General features: G+C 41.7%; 1 protein-coding gene across 3 annotated transcripts in view; it reads right to left on the reverse strand.

Moving 5' to 3' along the window:
• The window catches only part of DCLK1 (doublecortin like kinase 1), a 201131-nt gene that overhangs the window by 67606 nt on the left and 119531 nt on the right, over positions 1-13994 (reverse strand). For 2 of the 3 annotated variants that reach the window (XM_070751703.1, XM_070751704.1), the window contains exons 5-6: positions 8699-8815; positions 4067-4161 (exon numbers count right to left, since the gene is read on the reverse strand). In XM_070751703.1, the coding sequence (XP_070607804.1) occupies positions 4067-4161; positions 8699-8815 (212 nt within the window). Of the gene's footprint in view, positions 1-4066; positions 4162-5173; positions 5240-8698; positions 8816-13994 lie in introns of those variants that run through there. The other variant, XM_070751705.1, reaches the window with a different exon arrangement.

A 13994-nucleotide genomic window follows, 5' to 3' on the forward strand; every position in this document is an offset into this window, starting at 1 on the left:
TCTAATTTTTTTTGGGGTGGGCGGAAAAGTATAGTGTCTGAGCGGCTGTCCCTTCGGGACTGGGCGGCACAGAAAAAACAAACAAACAAACAAACAAACAAATTAAAAAAACCACCCTGTTTTGCCTCAGAGAATTTCAAAATAAAATACTGTACTGTGTGTCTATAACAGTGAGCTCATAATATGGCAACTCTATCAATATCAAAATGCCACTTAAATAGTTGAGCTAGTTTCAAACTAGATTTTGATTTTCTTTCTCTCTTCCTTACTCCCATTCTTTTTCTTTCTCTTTTCCTTCCTCTCTTTTTTCTATCTGTTTCTCTCTCTTCCTCTCTTCCTCTCACTCTCCTTCCCTCTCACTCTTTCCCTCTTGGCTTCTGGGCAGGTTTGGAAAACTCTGAGTTGATGATGATTTTTAAGTGAGCAATTGCTCACTGCTCAGCTTAGAGGGAACTATGTTTAAGGCTATTTCATATGCAGAGTGAATATTCAGGCAATTTAAGTGTGTTTTGGAGAAAGAAAACTAGCAAACTACAGTAATCATATAGTATTGAATTTCTCATCATTTAGAAATGCCAGTTCCTAACGTACACATAGCTGTAGCCAGGGGATTCAATATACAAGCTATATGAAAATACCCTTTAAAATATAAACTTAAAAGGTCAGTGAAAGAGTGTTGTCTAGGTTGAGCAAGATGATATTTTGGCAGTTTTCAGATAACAAGCAATGGGTTTCTTAACTCTTCCAGTTCTCTTTATTTTGTAAAAAGCAGATGTTGCATTCACATAAAGTGACAATCAGGACAGTTGGTTAATGCAGAGATGTCAATGAAGGCACACACTTTTATTCAGAAAGCTTCAATGTATTTCAGGGCTATCATTTGATAGACCAAAGCAGTTGCTAAGGCAGAAGATGTTGGTATAATGACTAGAATGCAAATAATTTATTATTTAATATGTTATTATTTTATATTTATTATCAGGAAAGGGGAGATATAGTTTTGCAGTTGATTGATAGACGAAAACAATCAAGATAATTTTTAATTTTTGCTTAAATTTCTTCAAAGTTGTTCTATTTACACTTTACATTTTAAAAACAAATTACCTTTCTGTTTATATTTATATTTACAGTCAGTTTCCTATACATAAGGAAAGTGAAAGTGATCGTGAATTTTATGATGTTCTAATGGTCAAGTCTTCTTTTTGAACCTTTTCATATAATAATGTATGAGTGTAAGGGCTCTTTGGTTCTATTCCCCACCCCAATCAAAACTCCAATCCAGTTATTCCTTGACCAAACAGAAATAAAATATAATTCCAGGCTCCAAGCTAATATGAAGTCCTTAACTCATATTGGTAGCACCCACAATATAACCAGTATGAAGTTCACTAATTCTTGCTTAAATAGTATGAACTACATTATTTCAAAAAAAAAAAAATGGGTATTTTAAAATATGGCTCCATTTCCTTTCACGTAAATAAACTTTTGACATCCAAATTGCTTGAAGAAATAGCTACATCTGAAAGTGGGAGTTTTTTCTATAGGCAGAAAAGGAACTTCTGTTTCTTTACCTATAATTTGTCCATGAAAAATACCAATTTGTTTTTATTTTACCATTGTCATTTTAAAATATTTTGATTAAAAATTAAGGCTTTAAAACCATGTGATATAATCTGTACACTTTCTATTTATTGATGACAGATATGATAATGCTGGTAGTTCTTGAGAAACTAAAAATAAGTTTTGAAAAAAATCTTAATATAAAATACCTTATATTTTGGATAATCATGTTTTGGCATTGTAGATTGTAGTTTAACAATCAAATAATTTGATTGTTTAATTAAAGTGCTGCAGAAGCACATGTAATCTATGTATCTGTTGCTATGGTGATTAACAAAAGGTGAACACTTTCTAACTTTAAAAAAAACCTTCTAAATTAATTCCTATTTGAATTAAGAAGTAAAATAATTGTTTCATTAATTTTTTCTCTTACAGAGAAGAGATAATTAATGCCAAAGTAAAAGGATTTCAATGCTAATTTTCAAGGACTATTTCAAGTACAGTAATACCTCGTCTTACGAACCTAATTGGTTCCTGGGGGAGGTTCGTAAGATGAAAAGTTTGTAAGATGAAACATTGTTTCCCATAGGAAACAATGTAAAACCAATTAATCCATGCAACGAAACCCCCCACCCCCGCAAAAAAACGCCGCTGCCCAGCTGTCACCTTTTAAAACAGCCGGTGGGGGGGCTTCTCAGCATCCTCCTGAACCCGAATGCCAAACCTGAACTTCCGGGTTTGGAGTTCAGGAGGCCGCCGAGAAGCCCCCCAGCTTTTTAAAAAGGTGACAGCCCAGGCGGCAGGGCTTCTCAGCGGCCTCCCGAACACCGAACCTAGAAGTTTGGCAAAAGTTCGGGTTCGGGAGGCCACTGAGAAGCCCCCCAGCTGTTTTAAAAGGTGACAGCCGGGCGGCAGGGATTCTCAGCAGCCTCCCAAACCCGAACGTTTGCCAAACTTCTGGGTTCGGCGTTCGGGAGGCTGTTGAGAAGCCCCGCCGCCCGGCTGTCACCCTTTAAAACAGCCGGGAGGCTTCTTGGCGGCCTCCCGAACACCGAACCTGGAAGTTTGGGTTTGGCGTTTGGGTTCAGGAGGACACTGAGAAGCCCCCCGGCTGTTTTAAAAGACGTCAGCCGGACAGCAGGGCTTCTCAGTGGCCTCCCGAACCCGAACATCCAGGATCAATGAAACGACAATTTGTGTTTTAAGTAGAAGCTTGTGTGGAGATACTGCTACGATTAAAAACCTACCATTGCTCAGGTCAAGTTTGGGCATATAAAGGGCTGTTCTCCAATCTACCATGAAGTGACCACGATAGTCAACACAAGGGTACAATTTTCAGTACAACGCCCAGGAATAGAGAACAAGGCAAATCATTTGGCAACAGTCACAAGTCAGAAAAAAACAGATTCATTGGATTCAGTAGCAAAGCTGTACAGGTGATCATTGATTTTAATCAATTGATTGAGCGACCATCAAATTTACAGCAGTGCAGAAGAAAGTGACTTACAACCAATACTTGCACTTATGCCCATCACAACATCTCATGGTCCTGTGGTTGAAATCTGGGCGCTTGACAACCAGCATAGATTTACAATGGTATCCGGTTGTCACATGATCAGTATTTGTGACCTTTCCAGGCAACTTTCAACAAAGTTGAGGTGGGTGGGAGAAGCTAGATTTGCTTAATGACCACATGGTTTGATTAACAATCATAAAATCAAGTGCAACTCGCTTAACGTAGACATTGTTTAATGATGAAGTTCCAATCCTAATTGTGATTCTAAATTAAGTACTACCTGAATTAGTAAAATTGCAGAGCTGTCAGAACTCACTCCATTCCTACTTTGTCTGGTAAGGACAGTAGTTGACTTAGCAAACAAAGTGGAAGGAACAATGATCCAGCATCTTTGGATTGCCAAACTCATGATCAAACCAAGAGAAGTGAGGGAAGAGGAGGGAGAAAAATGTGGAGTTCATTTTGACAATGTTCCTGTTTTTCATGCAGAAGTGGATGCAAAACAGACACATTTTTCAAAATTTGCTACAGCTTTGGGAAACCCTAGGATGAGTACAAGTGCACTAGAGTGCCTTCCGTCCCCTGTCCTATTGCTCTCCTATATCTCCTATACCTTTCTTCAATTCCTATATCTCTTCTTCTGTTCTTTCATTGGTATGTTCTATTACTATATCTTCTTTTCTATTATTTCTTAGATATATTTTACTATGAGTATCTCCTCTATAACCTTCATCATGTATTTTACTATGTGTATATAGATATATAACCACTAAAACCCTCATTGTGCATTGGACAAAATAAACAAACAAACAAACAAACAAACATTCCACCACCAGTCAACCAGCCACCATTTTATTTCTTTATATTCATTAGCATAGTATTCCTTGCATTATCATTTTATGGGGGTTGTGATATCAGAACATTTGCTAGATTAAGAAACTTGGTATCAAACGATTCACTTGGCCACCTTCAAACCTTGCATTTTCTTACCCTCTGTTTCCGCAAGCTTCCTGGGCTAGTAGGAGAAGGGCTTGGAGACTTCCCGGAACGGGGAGTAGAAAGCTGACTTCCAGGCGTTCCATTAACTAGAGAAACATAAGAACAGACAAGAAAACATGATTTTGGATCTGGCACCACTATAATTAAACACCAAAAAACATATTGCTCATATTAGCCAACACTTTCTGCTTTGCCCTTTTGCAGTCTGTGTACTCCTAATAAGATTTGAGTAAAGGTTCAATTCTTAAGCAATTAATCACTATACGCTGTACTCAGTTGATATACATTTTACTTAACAAGTGATTGACCAATTTGTATTCAATATGTAGCCACAATGAAATTAAAAGTATTGTCTTCAACTCTGGACTGATTATCCATCCTCCCCCCAAGAGTCTGCGGAGAGGGGTGGCATACAAATCCAATAAATAATAATAATAATAATAATAATAATAATAATAATAATAATAATAATAATACTTGCTCTTAAAAAAAACCCTTTAACAATTGGTCTTTCCCCCTCCTTTTTAGAGATAAGGGAATGTTTTAATGTTATCTGTTAGAAATATCAAATTATTGCATTACAATAAAAGGGCATTTATTACTACTGATACTAACTTGGAATTGTTGGAAAGATTTCTGTGTGATACATTTGACCTAGGCATTAAATCATCTGGGACTCTTTGATTAATAAGATCAGTCATTCAGCCTTTCATAGTTGCCTTCATGAAAACGAGAGGCTTCTAAACTGTTGCTATATTCTCTACAATTTGTTCCTACTTACATAAGATTTGCCTTAGCATTCAATATAAAAACTTCACAACTGTAAAAGCTGTAGAACAGAAAACATAGGCAAATAATGCTAACATTGCACTGAAAAGATAGAGGAGCGAGAAAGGGAGAGAGAGGGGGAGGGAGGGAGGGGAAGAGAGAGAGAGAGAGAGATGCTATATAATAAAATGTCTTCTCAAACATGCTATGGCTAAATCACGATTATATATACTGTACACCAGCCATAAAAAGCAGTAACCAACAGACATCCAAATTCTGTATTTTGCGCTGACATTTCCAGCCTTGATACTAATAAGGCATTGAACTTACCTTCTATGAGTTCTAACATGGAAACAGACTTATTTTTAACCTGATAAAGCCAAGCAGGAAAATATTTGCTTTTTGTACTACACGCTGGCAGAAACAGGAAGCGTTAGGAGTACTTAAAGGTTGCCAAAGCAGCTCACAAAGAGAGCTGAATAAAATGCCGGATTCATAAGCCAAGGCTTTTTCTGCGTAAGGCTGACGTCTTCCAAGCAGCAGTAGGTGGTGTAGGTGCCGTCTTAGGGCTACATCAAAGGTGTCAATACACAACGCCGCAACTTCAGGATGTTGAGCAACTGCAGCCCTCACTCTGATCTGCCAAGCCCCCATAGCCTTAGCAATCTTATATGTTGCTGCACACTGAATCATAATGAAGTGCCTTTGGGAACAATATACCAAATTACTCATCCAAAGATCACAATAATAATAATAATTTTTTATCATAGCTTAGCTGACTGATAGCCTTGGAACTGCTACACCCAGTAGAGAGAGAACTGGATTTTAAAACATTGTCAGATGGGAGGGATATTTTTCTTTCCCATCTGCCAACTAGGCACAGTGATAAATATTCTGCCTGGTTACCTAGATGATGTGTTCTTTATTCAGCTCAGACATAAAAAGCACTTTGTGGAATGATAATTAACTATTGCAATACTGTTATGTTAAATTTGCCTTTGGAAAACTGGGGAGTTTTTTGCGCATTGGGTTAGGATTAGCACGAAGGTTGGGACACCTGTAGCCTTCCAAATGTTGCTTAAGTAATCCCTAGCAGCCCTGGCCAAGAGCTCAGAAACATCTGGAGGCCAAAACTATATTAAACTTTGAATTAGTCCTTGGATTAAATTACTATTGCAGCCGAAGGGCTTACTATTAAAGACAGGAAATCTACTGTTGAAATCATAGGAACCTTTGGAGAATTTTTGGTGCATTAATGCCAAAGACATTTGCTTGTGAATCACCACTCATCCGTCAATAATATTATTGGTGTGGTGTGCTTAGACATAGATAATTTATAAGAGATAACAGGGCATTCTAATGGAGGCTGACACCAATGTTGCCAACAACACAATCCTGCTAGCATGATTAATTGCTTGCTTCCAAGTGATTTTTGTTTAGAATTAAGGCTAAAGCACAATTGTGCATTTCATTGAAAGACTTCTATTTGATTATTGTTTCCCTAAACACTTATTTAACTTTCAAGCAAATCCCAACGTTTCGAGATGGAAAGTACATTTTAAATGCTAAACGCTTTTTCTGATATCTCTAGTTCAAAACAATTGAAATCGTTTCAACTTGTAGCATAAGGAAAGTTCTAGAAGTGTAGACAATAAATAAATAAATAAAGTCCAGAGATACTTTATGTGAAGAGCTGTTCACTCCTCTACTTGCAACAGAATATCTTATGCAACAAGACTTGAAATCCTAGGCTTAGAAAGCTTAGAACTATATTGCCTTCGACATGACCTAAGCACAGCTCATAAAATCATCTGCTACAACATCCTTCCAGTCAGCGACTACTTCAGCTTCAACCACAACAATACACGAGCACACAACAGATACAAACTGCTCCAAACTTTAATGCAGAAAATATGACTTCAGCAACCGAATAGTTAATGCCTGGAGCTAATAACCTGACTGTAGTTTTGTCACCAAACCCCAAACCTTTACCCTTAGACTATCCACTGTTGACCTCACCTTAATTCCTAAAAGGTCAATAAGGGGTGTGCATAAGTGTACCAGCATGCCTACCATCCCTGTCCTAATGTTTCCCTCTTATTAGTACCCATCCCATGTATATAAACAATGTTATATCTATGTATATTACAAATACATACTTGTAAATAAATAAATAAATAAATAAATAAACAAGCAAACTTCTGTAATTGAAATGAAAGTCTGATTCACTCTCTACCGTATTTTCCAATGCCTATTCCATTGCCATTCTATTGCCACTTGACCCTAACATTTTTCAGAACACATAATGAAAGTTTGAAAATTATATACAGTATTGTATGCAGTTACATTAGGAAGACAAACAAATAGCCTGTCAGGCCCAAAGTCATTATGTGAAGTTAGAAGTTTTGGCCTGACACAGTTAGCAGCGATAGGGAAACAGGAGGGATGAGAGAAAGACAGAGGGAGTGATTGATGCCACCAACATTTCTTTACGCAGAGTCCAAGGTCAACTGAACTAATGAAGAAGCCAGTAATCCCTGCACCAGATTGGTCCACATGATTGCACTTGTGGGTGTGGGGATGTGAAATGAACCTTATCTCTGGGAATTCCTTCTGCCGCACGAATCCCAGCGACCGATTAGGTCCCACAGAGTTGGCCTTCTCCGGGTCCCGTCGACTAAACAATGTTGTCTGGCGGGTCCCAGGGGAAGAGCCTTCTCTGTGGCGGCCCCGACCCTCTGGAACTAGCTCCCCCCCTGAGATTAGAATTTCCCCCACCTTCCTTGCCTTTCGTAAACTCCTTAAAACCCACCTCTGCCGTCAGGCATGAGGAAACTGAAATAACTTCCCCAGGCCTATATGGTTTATGTATGGTGTGTTGTGTGCATGTTTTTAAATCATGGGTTTTTAGTTTAAATTATTAGATTTGTATTACATATTGTTTTGCTACTATTGTTGTGAGCCACCCCGAGTCTACAGAGAGGGGCGGCATACAAATGTAATTATTATTATTAATAATAATAATAATAATAATAATAATAATAATAATAATAACCTGGATGGGTACTGAAGAGAAATTCAGTGTTGGAACGACAGCCCCGAATCCAAAATGGTCATATTAATAAATCGAACCTTGTGTGAGAGCACAGGAGTGGAATGTGATTTATTTCTCAGATGCTATCTGGTTCACTGACATAGACATAGTCTTACTTTCAGCAGGTCTGACATTGTTTGAATTTTATTTGTGAAGCTAATGATGGAAAGGAACACATCCTTTCCAAAATGATATAAACTGCACAGGATGCAGAAGATTCCATGTTGCTAATATTAGTATTAAGTGTCACCCCTACACAAGACCTTGACAAAGTTACAGTAGAGAAATTACTGAAGAGGTGCAAGAAGGGAAGGGAAATACAGTAGTACCTCGTCATACGAACCCCTCGTCATACGAACTTTTCAAGATACGAACCTGGGGCTTGGAATTTTTTTGCCTCTTCTTACAAACTTTTTTTGCCTTATGAACCCGCCACCGCTGCTGGGATACCCCACCTCCAGACTTCCGTTGCAAGCGAAGTGCCCGTTTTTGCGATCCTGGGATTCCCCTGAGACTCCCCTCCATGGAAAACCCCACCTCCGGACTTCCGCATTTTTGCGATGCTGTAGGGAAATCCCAGGAGGGGAATCCCAGAATCGCAAAAATGGGCGCTCCATTGGCAACGGAAGGTCGGGTTTCCCAGCGAGGTAAGCCTCAGCGAAATCACAGCATCACAAAAACATGGAAGTACGGAGGTAATAATAAATATGATAGCCACAGAGTTACCTTCTCCTTAGTCAAATTTGTTTGCAGTTTGTTACCTGAGCTGGTGGATGCTGGAGATTTGCTGCGTCGGGATGGACCTGGGCTCTTGGTGGTGCTCCGACGTGGTGCTGAAGCTATTTTGGTATAGGAAGTAGATTTCACGACACGACATTCTGAAAGTCAAACAAATAGCATATCCATTAGTACCCTCAACAACATTCTTATTTCTGCCTCAAAATGATTTATAGTGGGGGAAAAGATCTTGAACATACTCCTTGACGTACTTTATAAAAGAGTGGAAATCAAAGACTATGACTTTCACAGCTTGTGTGTCTATGTTTCAGCATGCGCAGAAGCAAAAAAACCTCGCTGAAACACAGGGCCACCTGTGTCTCCGTGCGTGATTTTGCTACCTCCATAGGTGCAGAAGCAAAATCACGCTGGCCCCGCAAGCACTTACGAGCTGTGGCGGCAATTTAGCGTTCTGGCTAGTAGCCCACCACTGAAGATAAGTCATCATATTCTAGATTGGATTAAGATTACCAATATCAGGCAAAAGGAGGGCATGTCCTTTGTTTTGTTATCAAATCTCCTGAGTAGTCTAGGCGTAACATCAAATACCTTCTGGCTTTTTGAGTGTAGATAGTCTTCGATCTATTATCATAATTTGATCAAAAACCTGGTTGTAAGTTATTACGGTTATAACACTCATGGAGACTGGAAGTAGTATTGTGGCTTTTTTTTTTGGTTTTTGCAGTGTTTGTTAAGTAAATGCTGCAGTTATCAAGCGGACCCATTCATTTGAATGGGTGGATTTTGACAGAAACTACAAAAAACTCCATAAACCAATGAAGAACATCATAAATGATCAGGGGTGGGCTACTAGCTGGAATGCCTAATTGGGCTCGCCTACACGGCTCTGGAGGCATGCGCAGAAGCAAAAAACCTTGCTGGAACACAAGCGCAACCTGCATCTCCGTGTGCAATTTTACTACCTGCACATGCACAGAAGTATAATTCCGCTCGACCTCATGGTACCTCCAGAGCTGCAGAGGTGAGCCCAATTAGGCGTTCTGGCTATCAGCCCACCCTGTAAATGATGGTCATGTGAACATGGAGCACCCCAACATGTGGCGATGCAGCATGCTGGTGCAACTATTTAGAGTGGCACTCTCTCTCTCTCTCTCTCTCTCTGTATATAAAATAACCAGTTGTAACTCAAGGACTACCTATATCTACAAAGATTCTCTTTCTGAGCAGCTTTCTTCTGCAGCCCAGCCCTTTCCTAATAAATGCTAGCCACAACTTAACATGCTCTGCTCCATGAACTTAATTAGTACCCTCCAACTTGCTTGTGCTATTGCCTGAAATTAACAAGCCACAAACTGAAGTCATTTGCCTTCCAATCTCTAGCACATTCCTGCATTTGAAAAAGGAGTATGTGTTGCTGGAAAAAATTAAGTCAATATACAGATATGCATAAATACTTTGTTTATTATTTATTTATTTATTATTTGGATTTGTATGCCGCCCCTCTCCGAAGACTCGGGGCGGCTCACAACAAGTGAAAAAACAATCCAATACATAATCCAATTAATTAAAATATTAAAAGTTTAAAAAAACCCTATACTAACATACACACACACAAGCATACCATGTATAAATTCAGCGGGCCCAGGGGGAGATGTTTAGTTTCCCCATGCCTGACGGCAAAGGTGGGTTTTGAGAAGTTTACGGAAGGCAGGAAGAGTAGGGGCAGTTCTGATCTCCGGGGGGAGTTGGTTCCAGAGAGTCGGTGCCGCCACAGAGAAGGCTTCCCCCTGGGGCCCACCAACCGACATTGTTTAGTTGACGGGACCCGGAGGAGGCCCACTCTGTGGGACCTAATCGGTCGCTGGGATTCGTGCGGCAGAAGGCGGTCTCGGAGATATTCTGGTCCGATGCCATGAAGGGCTTTAAAGGTCATAACTAACACTTTGAATTGTGACCGGAAACTGATCGGCAGCCAATGCAGACTGCGGAGTGATGGTGAAACATGGGCATACCTAGGTAAGCCCATGACTGCTCTCGCAGCTGCATTCTGCACGATCTGAAGTTTCCGAACACTTTTCAAAGGTAGCCCCATGTAGAGAGCATTACAGTAGTCGAACCTCGAGGTGATGAGGGCATGAGTGACTGTGAGCAATGAGTCCCGGTCCAGATAGGGCCGCAACTGGTGCACCAGGCGAACCTGGGCAAATGCCCCCCTCGCCACAGCTGAGAGATGGTTTTCTAATGTGAGCTGTGGATCGAGGAGGACGCCCAAGTTGCGGACCCTCTCTGAGGGGGTCAATAATTTCCCCCCCAGGGTAATGGACGGACAGATGGAATTGTCCTTGGGAGGCAAAACCCACAGCCACTCCGTCTTATCTGGGTTGAGCTTGAGTCTGTTGACACCCATCCAGGCCCCAACAGCCTCCAGGCACCGGCACATCACTTCCACCGCTTCGTTGACTGGGCATGGGCTGGAGATGTAAAGCTGGGTATCATCCGCATATTGATGATACCTCACCCCATGTCCTTGGATGATCTCGCCCAGCGGTTTCATGTAGATGTTGAATAGCAGGGGGGACAGGACCGACCTCTGAGGCACCCCACAAGGGAGAAACCTAGGAGCCGACCTTTGACCCCCCACTAACACCGACTGCGACCGGCCAGAGAGGTAGGAGGAGAACCACTGGAGAACAGTGCCTCCCACCCCCAACCCCTCCAGCCGGTGCAGAAGGATACCATGGTCGATGGTATCGAAAGCCGCTGAGAGGTCAAGGAGCACCAGGACAGAGGATAAACCCCTGTCCCGGGCCCGCCAGAGATCATCCATCAACGCGACCAAAGCGGTTTCCATGCTGTAACCGGGCCTGAAACCCGACTGTTGGGGACCTAGATAATCGGCTTCTTCCAAGGACCGCTGGAGCTGGAGTGCCACCACCTTCTCAACAACCTTCCCCATAAAGGGAAGGTTGGAGACTGGACAATAGTTATTAAGTATGGCTGGGTCCAGGGAGGGATTCTTGAGGAGGGGGCGCACGAGCGCTTCTTTATAGAGTGATGGAAAAACTCCCCTCCCCAAGGCAGCGTTGGTAATCTCCTGGGCCCAGCTCCGTGTCACCTCCCTGCTGGCCGAAACCAACCAGGAGGGACACGGATCCAGTAAACAGGTGGCGGAACTCACAGCTCCAATGGCCTTGTCCACTTCATCAGGTGTCACCAGATCAAACTCTTCCCAGACAGGTGGACAAGTACATGCCCCAGTCACCTCGACTGACTCGTTGTCAGTCGACTCTGTCTTACAAAAACTCTGTTTTTCAGTTTTTCATTGTATTTTTTATCACCAAATCCAAGAAAGCTAAACAAGTTAGTGTGTCCTTCTTGCCAACTATTCAGGTTCTCCTTTGCATGTTCAGGTATCTGGAAACCCTAGGCCTGATGCCTCTCCTAAAGGAAGTGGCTTTTGAGACTTAAGTCAACCCTTTGAGATATACAAGGTTGTGAAACAGATACAGCAGGAATTCTAAGAATAACAAAATCTTGATAACATGTTAAGAGTTTCTGTTCCATCTTGTGACAAACAAAATAAAGAAAGGGCTATTTTGAGCTTCTTTGTTATTCCTTCCTCTTTCTTCAGACTAAATATTTTGTTTAAAAGTCCTCATTAATTGTTGGCTTATTCTTTTCCTATTCCTAAGGCAAGCTCTACATTCCTTCATGATGGCTTGCCACAAAAAGCAAAACACAGAACAATTCAAAAATAAAATGACACAAAATTGGTGGTATCATACCCTGAATACCTTCCAGAAGAGGTATCCAAAAATAAAGGAGATACTCAGCGGCGGGCTGACTAGCCGGAATGCTAAATTGAGCTTGCCGTGGCAGCATGGAAATGCTTGCGGGGCCAGTGCAATTTTGCTTCTGCACCTGTGGAGGTAGCAAAATCACACACAGAGCCGCAGGTGCGCCCATGTTTCGGTGAGGGTTTTTTTGCTTCCGTGCATGCTGAAACACGGGTGCACCTGTGGCTCCGTGCACGATTTTGCTACCTCCACAGGTGAAGCATAATCGCACTGGCCCCGCAAGCATTTACGAGCTGTGGTGGTGAGTGCAATTTAGCATTACGGCTAGTAGCCCACCGCTGCTTATCTTTGAAGTACCCTGCTACCTGCAGAACAATTTACTAAGGTCATCATCATCATCATCAACAACAACAACAACAACAATAAATTAGATTTGTATGCCGCCCCTCTCCGATAATGGGTTATATAACTGCAATGTAAGAAAGAAACCCAAAATAACACCTAGGGCCTGATGAAGTGGACAAGGCTATGGGAGCTGTGAGTTCCGCCACCTACTTATTGGATACATGTCCCTCCTGGCTGGTTTCAGTCAGCAGGGAGGTGACACGGAGCTGGGTCCAGGAGATTGTCAATGCTTCTTTGAGGGAGGGGTCCTTTCCAGCTCCCTGCAAGGAGGCAGCTGTGTGCCCCCTCCTCAAGAAGCCTTCTCTAGACCCAGCTGTTCGGAACAACTATTGTCCTGTCTCCAACCTTCCCTTTATAGAGAAGATTGTTGAGAAGGTGGTGTTGCTCCAGCTCCAATAGTCCTTGGATGAAGCCGATAGTCTGGGTCCTCGGCAGTGAGGATTCATGCCCAGCTACAGCTCTGAAACTGCTTTGGTCGCACTGATGGATGATCTCTGATGGGCCCGGGATAGGGGCCAATCCTCTATCCTGGTGTTACTTGATGTCTGAGCAGCTTTCGATACCACCGACCATGGTATCCTTCTGCGCTGGCTGGAGGGATTAGGGGTGTGAATGATTGAATTTAACGAATGGGAATGACTGCACTGATTTTATAAATAATTCTTTTAAATAATAATTAGATTTCTTTTTGTTTCTCATTATGTTGTACGCCACCCTGAGTTGCTTCGAGAAGGGCAGCATAGAAATTAGATAGATAGATAGATAGACAGACAGACAGACAGACAGACAGACAGACAGACAGACAGACAGACAGACAGACAAATGGAAATGAAGAGAAAGTCTGACAATTTTTCAAGATTCTATTATTCTATATTACAACAGTAAAAATCATTGCTGGAATTCTTGCTGTGTCTGTTTCACGTCCTGACCTATCAAGAAAACCGGACAGCTGCTGAGTCTGTTTGGATCAGGGCTGTCAAACTCCTGGCTCACAGGTCAGATAGCCACACCCACACCTGGTTTAATAAAGGAGGGGAAAGTCCCGATATGTCACATGACACCACCCTAACGATGTGAGCTTGGCAGATCAATGTTTCTCAACTGTGACAACTTTAAG

This window comes from Erythrolamprus reginae, chromosome 4 (assembly GCF_031021105.1).
Source record: "Erythrolamprus reginae isolate rEryReg1 chromosome 4, rEryReg1.hap1, whole genome shotgun sequence".
Classification (NCBI taxonomy): Eukaryota; Metazoa; Chordata; class Lepidosauria; order Squamata; family Dipsadidae; genus Erythrolamprus; species Erythrolamprus reginae.